This window comes from Oncorhynchus masou, chromosome 9 (genome assembly GCF_036934945.1).
Source record: "Oncorhynchus masou masou isolate Uvic2021 chromosome 9, UVic_Omas_1.1, whole genome shotgun sequence".
NCBI lineage: Eukaryota > Metazoa > Chordata > Actinopteri > Salmoniformes > Salmonidae > Oncorhynchus > Oncorhynchus masou.
This window is the reverse complement of record NC_088220.1, coordinates 78,207,650-78,218,151: the sequence shown is the minus strand read 5'-3', so window position 1 is coordinate 78,218,151 and position 10,502 is coordinate 78,207,650. Positions and strand designations below refer to the sequence as shown.

Genomic DNA, 10,502 nt, shown 5'->3' with positions numbered 1-10,502 from the left:
TTAAAAATACATTTATACTTTTATTCCTCGTTTCTCCCACTGCATACTGCTTGTATGTTACCTTATACTGAATATAGTCAAAATAAATCAATACTTTTGTTCCTCGTTTCTCCCACTGAATACTGATTGTATGAACTGTTTATATGTTACCTTATACTGAATATATTAACAATATATCAATACTTGTATTCCTCGTTTCTCCCACTGAATACTGCTTGTATGTTACCTTATACTGAATATATTAAAAATACATTTATACTTTTATTCCTCGTTTCTCCCACTGCATACTGCTTGTATGTTACCTTATACTGAATATAGTCAAAATAAATCAATACTTTTGTACCTCGTTTCTCCCACTGAATACTGCTTGTATGTTACCTTATACTGAATATATTAAAAATAAATCAATATTTTTGTTCCTCGTTTCTCCCACTGCATACTGCTTGTATGTTACCTTATACTGAATATAGTCCAAATAAATCAATACTTTTGTTCCTCGTTTCTCCCACTGCATACTGATTGTATGAACTGCTTGTACGTTAGCTTATACTGAATATATTAACAATAAATCAATACTTTTGTTCCTCATTTCTCCCACTGCATACTGATTGTATGAACTGTTTATATGTTACCTTATACTGAATATATTAAAAACAAATAAATAATTGTTCACATTTAAAAAAAAAATTGTAGTGATTATAAAGCTTATACATGCTTATTAATGCTTACAAATATTTACAAATATGTATTTATTAAAGGTAACTTATTAACTTATTAATCCTTATTCATGAAATGTCTTAGTGTTACTCATTTTACCTTTGAACAGAGCCCTACAGTGTGTCTCTGCCAGTGAATATGTTTTAGTGCTATCTAGTGGAACTAATGAATGTATGTTATTTGATTAGAGTTGAACTCTTTCAACGTAAATACTGTATATCTAGATACTTTGCAAAACTTTACCCCCATGCCATAATTGTATGTGATGATCACTATATGTGACAAATACCTGTCCTCACTCATCATGCCCTGTACTGTCTGTATTCATAATGATTTTACCTGGATATGCTGTGCCTTTCTGTTAATATATATATATATATATATATATATATATATATATATATATATATATATATATATATATATATATATATATATATATATATATTTTGTAGTCTTTAACTAGGCAAGTCAGTTAAGAACACATTCTTTATGGTGGATGCAAAATGAATTCGTCCAGTAATTAATGTTATTATAATATATAAACACTCCATGATTACAGCTGTGGCATAAAAACTTGTATCTGAAAAGCATTAAAAAAATAATTTGAAATTAGAAGTTTGAATTGAATTGAATTAATTTATCACAATAAAATATGTTAAATCTATTATATGCAAATATTAAGTGTTCAACAGAAGAATAGTCCAACATTGTTTTATTGCAATTATCTAAATAATTAGAGTGTTCATAAAACAGTAATAACAGAAAACTGCTGAAATGAAATAGATACAAAATGCAAGGGGAATATCACCTTACTTGGAAACTCTTCTTATATCTACAGTTCTTGAGTTTTTGCTGCATATTTGAAAATATGATCAACAACTCCACGCAAAGTCTCATTTGTGAGAAGTAACTTTTGTCTTTACAAACAGTTTGCTGATTTTCTCCCGCAGCTCCTCTGTCTTTAGGCTGTAGATGATAGGATTGAGCATGGGTGGCAGGGTGACAGTCACAGTGAGGATGGCAGTCAGGAGGTCTGGGGACTGCACCAAGCGCAGGTTACCTAGGAGGGAAGGGACAAACAGACACACATCCAGTGACTTTGACATGTTGATTGATAGTATTAACAGTTAATAAGGATATTCAGCTAAGATAAGAAGGAACTTCTGCACTGAGACATGATGTACGCTCCCACTTGTCAAAGCCTAGCAACCAGACAACTCAGATGTGCGGCAGGTAGCCTAGTGGTTAAGAGGTTTGGACCAGTAACGGAAAGGTTGCTGGTTTGAATCCAAAGCTGACTATGTGAAAAATCTGTCAATGTGCCCTTGAGTAAGGCACTTAGCATCTACTAAAATGCAATGTGCTAGTGCTCTTTTGAATGACAACTTATACAGTACAATAAACACACACTTGGGGGCAAATTAGTCAGAGTCCTCCTTTATTCCTGACCTACACTTAGGGAGAATACAGTTTACAGCAGGTATACAAGTTGTGGCGAAGAGCACATAAACATTTCGCTGAACCTTTCATACCTGTGGGAAACTGTGAATGTGATGGTTATATTTGATTTGATTCTGAAGTCAACAGTCATCCCTGTGTTTACCTAGGACGTAGGCCAGAATGACAGGGAGGTAGTACACCAGTACCAGCAGCAGGTGAGTGAGACAGGTGTGGAAGGCTTTCCACCGCTGGGTAGTCGAGGCAAACTTCAGCACCGCAACCACCACCACAGCATAGGTGAAGATGATGAAGGACAGGGGGCCTAACAGGACAGCCAGAGTTTTAGCTGTTGCTAGTTTCCTGTTGAAAGAGATGTCAGAGCAGGCCAGTCTGTATACAGGGCCGTGCTCACAGCAGCAGCTCTGCACCACCCTAGAGGCACAGTAAGGCAGGCTAGAGGCCAGGGCGACAGGGTAGACCTCCAAGAGGAAGGCCAGGGTCCAGATCCCTAGCAGGATGAGCAGCATCCTCAGGTTGGTGTTGATGGTGAGGTAACGCAGAGGGAAACAAATGGCTATCACACGGTCGTACGCTAGGAGAGCCAGGGAGAAGGACTCCATATCACCAAATAAATGCATGAAGAACATCTGAGAAAAACACGTCCCAAAGGAGACGTAGTTCAGATTGAACACAAATACAGGCACCATCTGGGGGATGATAACACTGTTCAAAGAGATGTCCACCACAGCTAAATTGCATACTGCAACATATTTTGGATTTTGAAGGCTTGGGTTCATAATGAAGACTGCTAACAGAACGAAGTTAACCATTAGAGTGATGATGTATATTATAGAGAGAGCTAGGATGAGGTAGTTCTTATTGCCCAGTGTGTGGAAGGCTGTGATGTAGAATCCATCATCTGATGATCCCGTTCCATTGTAAAGCACAGAAAAACCCATTTGAGGGGACACTGTGTGTCTGGAAGAGAAATACAGATTACTGAAATGGACAATCAATCAAAATCCCTAAGTTATCTGATGATACATAATGAAGTGACTAAGGCAAGACCATCTCAAACTAAACAGCCTTCCTGTTCATTTTATACCTCTCACACACTGTACCAACACCCATAATACTGAACACCCACTGTACCAACATCAATAGTACTGAACACCCACTGTACCAACATCAATAGTACTGAACACCCACTGTACCAACACCCATAATACTGAACACCCACTGTACCAACATCAATAGTACTGAACACCCACTGTACCTCTGCTTTTAACAACGTTTTGGAGGCAGTCTTTGTGTGAACTGAAGGACAATTAGACAAATACACCATTATAAAGAGTTGTGATAAAGAATGCAATCGTCATTTGGGTTTAATTAGAGTGAGAAAACAAGTACATATTTATATATTAACAACTCATTAAAGCCAATGTTAATAGATGAGGACCTAATTATCACCATCTTATTTTATCATATCAGGGACTAATGATCTCTTTTGACTATAACGTTTACACTCATTAGGTTCTCTGTTTTAATATTGACAACAACAGTTAAGGATAATCTAGTTTAAACCGCTCAGTTCTGCCTCCAGGGAAAGGTTCATGACAATAAACACCAACCTGCACCTTTTGGTCTTCCCATTTGCCTTTTCTAACTCTTGTTCTGGACTCCCTGTAAGATCATTTAAAAATCCCTGGCTTATCTCGACATGTCTTCTAAACCCAAACGTTATCCCTGACCGTTGGAAGTGAGTTTGAGCAATGTAAAATGTATTAAAAAATTATGTTATGTGAACTTGCAATACAAATGGCTGAGCTGATCAAACAACCAGTTAAAATACATATGTTCTCTATAACATATTTCCCGGTGTGCTATTCAGCAAGTTGCATTTCACTTGTCAGGGACCAGTTGACAACTAAAACGTATATTTCAGAGGCTGAAATATGCATCAGATACATTAAACCAGTGTAGCAACAAAGTACAGTGCCTTCAGAAACTTTTCATACCCCTTAACTTATTCCACATTTTCTACCCCATCTATACACAATACCCCATAATGACAAAGCAATAAAAATGTTTTTAGAAATGTTTGCAAATTAATTGCAAATTAAATACAGCAATATCTTATTTACATAACTATTCACACCCCTGAGTCAATACATTTGACAGCAATTACAGCTGTGCGTTTGTTCAACATTGGATTGTGCAACATTCGCCCATTCTTTTCACAATTCTTAAAGCTCTGTCAAATTGTTTCTTGACCATTGCTAGACAGCCATTCTCAAGTCTTGCCATAGATTTGAAAGTAGATTTAATCCTTGTGTACTCTTAACATTCTGTATACTCCCCTTGTCCGAAGGGTGGAAAATGACCCGCATTCACTAAACCCCTAAAATAAAATAGCTTCATTGACTTTGAAACTCCAAATCTATTTTACACGAAGAAACAACCTGTCATTCATCACAAACGTTGTGAATATCTGTGTTTTCCCTCTTCACAATGCAGAAAGACTGTGTTTAATCAGTGGACACCACTCTTTACTAAAGTAGGTTTATTATTGTTATTTATTATTGCTAAAGGTACTGCATAGGTGTAAACATACATTTTTTAGTAAGAGATAGCACTTGTATAGCCTAAGAGAGTATCAAAAAATGTGCAGAAAGTAGTTTTGAATTAATTTTATTGAAGGGAAACAATAACAGTCTCGAACTTTTTGGCAACATAGTGATATATCCGTATATATTGTACAATGAGAAATTCAAGAAAATACTAGTCTTCTCAAATGTTTTAACCATATCCCCCACCCACAAGGTGTATAAACAACAAATAAATATGAAAATAAGATAATAGATACAAAACAAAAACGTAAAGAACATAAATCAATCAACTCTAATTAGCACATGTAGGACAGTAGGTAAGTGTGTGTGTGCATGGACTTTGCAGATGTATTTCTCACATGTGCAGAACATAGTATTTGTTTTACAGCCTTTGTTTGGGGGGCAGAATTGGCATCTCCTCTTTCCTGCCCCAGCTGCAGCCTCCGGTGGATCAGGACAAGATTCAGCCCCACTGAACAGCTTTCACAAGCGCTGCAGAGGCTGCTGTGTGGGGGAGGCGCTCCCTTCTTTGAATGTGTGGAGTTACAAGTGCCTTTCCCAGCTGCTCCAGCAACACCCTCCTCTTGTTCCACTTATCAGGCATCCAGGTAGGGTTGATCTTGTTCCATGTCACGAAGGCATTGTATGAGGACACATCAATGATGTTTTGGAAGACGACCAACGGCCAGCGGGCAGTCATCCTCCTGCAGCTGTAAGTTCCAATCACCTTTGTTGTGGTTGTAGTCCAGGATGATGGCTGGCTTCCTGTTCTCATAATCACTGATCTCACCTGTTTTCTGCAGTGTGCTCAGGAGGACCACAGTCTTGTTCCTCTTTGGGAGGTAAGAAACTAGAGTGGTGGTGGGGATGAAGAGACTTTGATGAGAAGGCCTCTCTCCCCCTTGTTTTGCATGGAGTGCAGTGGGGAGCTCAGGCTTGTTCTTTCTAACTTTCTAACATCACCATGGTTGGCACATTCCTCTTGAGAAGCTGCTGACTGAGTTCATAAGAGGTGAAGAAATTGTCACACGTGACATTGTGCCCCCTCAGTCCATCGGTCACATCAAGCACAACCCACATCCCCTGGTTCTTCTCCGGGCCTCCGCTGGTCAGCTTCCCTGTGTAGACTTGCATCTTCCAAGCGTAGCTGGATTGTGCATCACAGGCCACCCATATCTTGATGCCATACTGGGCAAGCCAGACCCTCCACCCACTTCTCCCAGACCTCTCTTGTGGCCGACAGTTTCTCTCACACGTTTTGCAGGTCTTGATTCACGGTTATCAAATCGTAGCATTCTTGAGAAATTGTGAAAGACTTTCAGTGGCATCATGGCACAGAACATCTCCTTTCCACTCTCTGCATCCCAGAGACTACATGTAGCATCGCCTCTGGACCTAAACACACTCTCTGCATCCCAGAGACTACATGTAGCCTCGCCTCTGGACCTATACACACTCTCTGCATCCCAGAGACTACATGTAGCCTCGCCTCGGGACCTATACACACTCTCTGCATCCCAGAGACCACATGTAGCCTCGCATCGGGACCTAAAAAGACTCTCTGCATCCCAGGGACTACATGTAGCATCGCCTCTGGACCTAAACACACTCTCTGCATCCCAGAGACTACATGTAGCATCGCCTCTGGACCTAAACACACTCTCTGCATCCTAGAGACTACATGTAGCATCGCCTCTGGACCTAAACACACTCTCTGCATCCCAGAGACTACATGTAGCATCGCCTCTGGACCTAAACACACTCTCTGCATCCCAGAGACTACATGTAGCCTCGCCTCTGGACCTAAACACACCCTCTAAGATTAGCAGCCCTATGTAAGCATACAGGTCAATCTCATCCATCCTTTTCCAGTTGTCTCCGTATTTACGGAAACCCTCCAAATTTGTCATCTCCAGGATGCTTTTTTCGATGGCTGGTGTGATGAACATGTAGAATGTTGAGGCGATGTCCTGGACATGTGCAACTGCATGTCTTGTGTTCCCTGGGGTCATGACCTTTTGTGCTGCCATCCTACCCTGGCTGTCATATGGTGACAAGAACCATGTTATTTTGCTGTTCTTTGACAAAAATGTCTCTCTTTCAGCTTGGGGGATTTCTTCATCTGAAGATGATGCACGTGCTCTGCATTGTATTCTTCCCCCATATTATTCTTCAGATACCTCCTCCTCTTCTAAATCATTGTTTTCTTGTTCCTCCTGGACATCTGAAAAAATTAGATCTACGACCCGTTCGTCACTGAAACGTGCATTCATGGCTTCAGCAGAGAGAGAACTGGGTGGACTGTCATCTGGAGCACCTTTATAGCCTCTGACTGCATTCCTCATTAGCAAACAGTGCTATCAAGAAATGTTTATTTTCTCTGAAATTGATTTAATTTTTTCTGTGAACTTGAGTCATGTGTGGGGTTGTGGAGGGGAGATGCTGCACGTGCACAATACAGTTTTAGTTTTGTCTGAGTTCAATCAGTAGCACACAATCTCAATTTCTCATTGTGTGTTTGTCTTTGTGGTTTTTGTGGTGTGTAATTTTCAAAATAATTGCCGGGTCAGAAATGACCCTAAGAATATCTTTGAACCCTGGTGGTGTACAGTTTTCATGGAAATATGAACGAAGGTGATGTTTCCCTTTTTCTAATGTTGAGGTCACTCTAGGAAAAGTCAACAAATTTCAAGTTGAGAAAATATCATTTAGGGGGTTTTCTCTGCTTTTAGTCATAGTGGTGGGTCATTTTTGACCCTTAAGACAACACACGGGTGTCGTGGCGTTGTATTAGTTAATGTGACAACTGTTGCTCATCGAATGATTAAAGGCTTCTAATTGTGTGATTAACTGAATCAAGCAATTATTAACTCATTAACCTGGGGCACCATGGGAAAATTAGTTTTATTGAGTTTCTATTCCCAAATGAAATCAAAGAATATCAGAATATTGATTTAATACCACAAAGACGCTCAGTGTTAACCCTGACAAATGGTTTGCTAGTACAGAGGTAGTGGACATCTTTGGTTAGAGTACACATTAACAGGTTAGGACTGAGATAGAAATCTGGGTTGTTTTCCTGGTAAGCTACAACTGGGGGCGTGGCAATCTTTAGGTGGGCACTGTCGCGCCAAAATCCTACATTGAGAACTGTTTTCAATCCATAGATATTCTCCAGTTCAACAACCGGCAGCGTCAGTAGAAATCTCCCTTTATTACGATCAACATCAATGTGTATTGGAATGGCCGACCCCAAACTATAGGCCAAATGTGACTGTAATGGCCTTATCCAGGTTGAAGTAGCTGAGGTCAATATGTTGTGCACCATTGAGAGGGGCACGAGATATGGCTAATGGCTAAGTGGTCCATAGAAGAGCTAACTTCACGGAGAAAATCCTCCAGTAACAATCGAACCAATTGGACATGGGCATAGTCATGGTTCATGACCTCTGCTAGCTTTCCTACAGACAGGATAGTTTTGTTCAGGAGAGTAGCGTGTGTGTTGACCACCAGAATAGTGTCCTGGAGAGACTTTCCCACATGCTGCAACCTGAGGGCCTGTGCCTTCATCTGCTGCTGGATACGTGGCATCTCTTCAGTAATCTCCCTAACATTCCTCTTGACTGTGGCTAGACTGACTGCGTTGACGGCAGTGGTACCTAGGGCAAATAGTGACCCTACGGCTGCCCCTATCGATAGTAGCACCCCGACAAATTGTTTCTCCCGCCTGGGCTCTGCTAGTTCTGACTGGGTTACTGTGAACTTTTGGAGTTGGCCCAACATATGGGCAGCGTCTAGCTGGGCGTGCTTAATTGCCCAACTCAAATGCGCCGCAGGTGGAATGTGTTGGTGGTACACATTCTCTGCATCTAGGCGGACATACACCTTCTGCGTGTGAACTCTGCAGTTAGTTATGAGGAGTCCTGGGTCGTGGCGGAGAACGATTCCCGTAGGGGTCCGTTGGTGATTCCGTCTGCTGGGTTGGTTTTGACCAGGGTGCAGAGTGTCAGGATCAGGATCAGCCAAAGGAACTCTATCCTACAGAAACACATAATCAGAGATTGTTGGATTATTTATGCTATATGTTTTTGTAAACAAAAAATGTTTTCTTATTTTTAAACAGTACAGCGCAGGCCGAAATCAATAGAGTCAACAGATGTATAACTGGTAGCTGGGAAGCAAATAAGAGATGTTAGGTGCAACGTACTGATCTCCTGGAAGGGATCAACTGAGGATAATTAGGAATTTTTTTAGTACCTCTGACTTTCCCATGGGGGGAGTGTACAACTTGATTTGGTTCTGGTGGACCCACTTTAATGTGGCGTTTTGTCGACCTTTGCTGATTCTGATCTGGTAAGCTACAGGTGATAGCTTCAACACAATCTCGTGTGGCCCCGTCCAGTGGGGCAGAAACTTTGTTGCGACGCCCTCAGGTTTGGTGTATATGTAGTACAACACCTTATCCCTGACCTCGAACACCTGGTGTGAGGCCTTTTTGTCATAATAGGTCTTGTCACCTTCTGCACTTCTTTCCAACTGTCCTTGAGCATACGCAAAGGTAGTCTGGAGATGGTTCCGCAGGTGTTTGACAGGATCCGACAGGAACGCCATCAAACTGGCGAGGGACTCATCTTGGTGTTGCATTGCTACCAGATCGCTATTCAGGAATGAATGCGTTAGCAACACATTATGTTCGTGCAAAGACATTTTCTGTGGTGCTACATGGCTATGCATTACCGCAGACACAATAGCTTCCTCAGTGGTTTTTTCATCTCAAGTATCAAACACCCAAGGGGTGCCGTGAATTGCACCGGATTTCGCCATGCTGTCGGTATGGTCGTTGCCAAGTTTGTCACGACCAGGTGATTTGGAGTGTCCCTTAACTTTCTTACAATACACCTGTATGTCGTGTTTGGTGATGAGGTCATCACAAGCTAGGATGAGCTCTTTGTTTATCACCTCTTTACCACTTGAAGTAGTTATGTGCTTTTGTTTCCAAAACGGCAAGTGGCATAAGAAGGTGAGTCTCGCGTAGTTTGAGTCGGTGCAGATCGCTAGTTGTGACAATTCATGTTTCACCGCTGTTTGCAGGGTGATCAGCACGCCAGCCACTTCTGCAAACTGGCTGGTTTTGTTGCCAAGCTGAAATTGAAGTGGTTTGCACTGAATGTCGTTGTGCAATAGCGATCCCACCCCAGCTTGCAAGTGGTCTAGATGGCGGTAATAACAGCCATTTATAAATTCCATCGGCATTTCAAGACACACGTTCTCTTTGAAGTAATGATGGTTTGAAGGCAATGGCGGAGCGGGGGTGGTGTGGAGTCGGTTTCATCGTCACCACAGCGTTGACACACCGCCAAAGCACTGCGTAGTTGATTACTACATCATGGCTCTGCAGCATCATAAGCCAATCCGCTATCCTGTTGTTGTGTACAACACCCTCACGGATTCGTTGGCTTTTCAGAAAAGTCACAGGCTGGTGACATGTTTCTATGATCACCCTTTGTCCGCCGAAATAACTGGTGTTGATTTCCCAGACTGTCGACAGCAGCACTTTTTCGCAGTCTGAGTATTTGTGTTCATCGGGGTTGAGTGTTTTGCTCACGTAAGCAACCACACGTTTGTCTTGGTCGTATTTTTGGTACAACCCAGCGCTAAGGCAGTGCTCTGAGAAACCGACTTCCAAAAATAATGTCATGTCTTTGTTGGGGTATACCAGGCAGGGTGCGTCGC

General features: G+C 41.5%; 1 protein-coding gene across 1 annotated transcript; it reads right to left on the bottom strand.

Moving 5' to 3' along the window:
• Positions 1 to 1,613: 1,613 nt before the first annotated feature.
• LOC135545316 (olfactory receptor 10A6-like) lies at positions 1,614 to 3,119 on the bottom strand. Its single transcript, XM_064972933.1, has 2 exons — positions 2,324 to 3,119; positions 1,614 to 1,780 (listed from the first exon to the last, which is right to left on the bottom strand). The coding sequence occupies exons 1-2, from the start codon at positions 3,117 to 3,119 to the stop codon at positions 1,614 to 1,616; spliced, it is 963 nt and encodes a 320-aa protein (XP_064829005.1).
• Between the last annotated feature and the right edge of the window lie 7,383 nt (positions 3,120 to 10,502).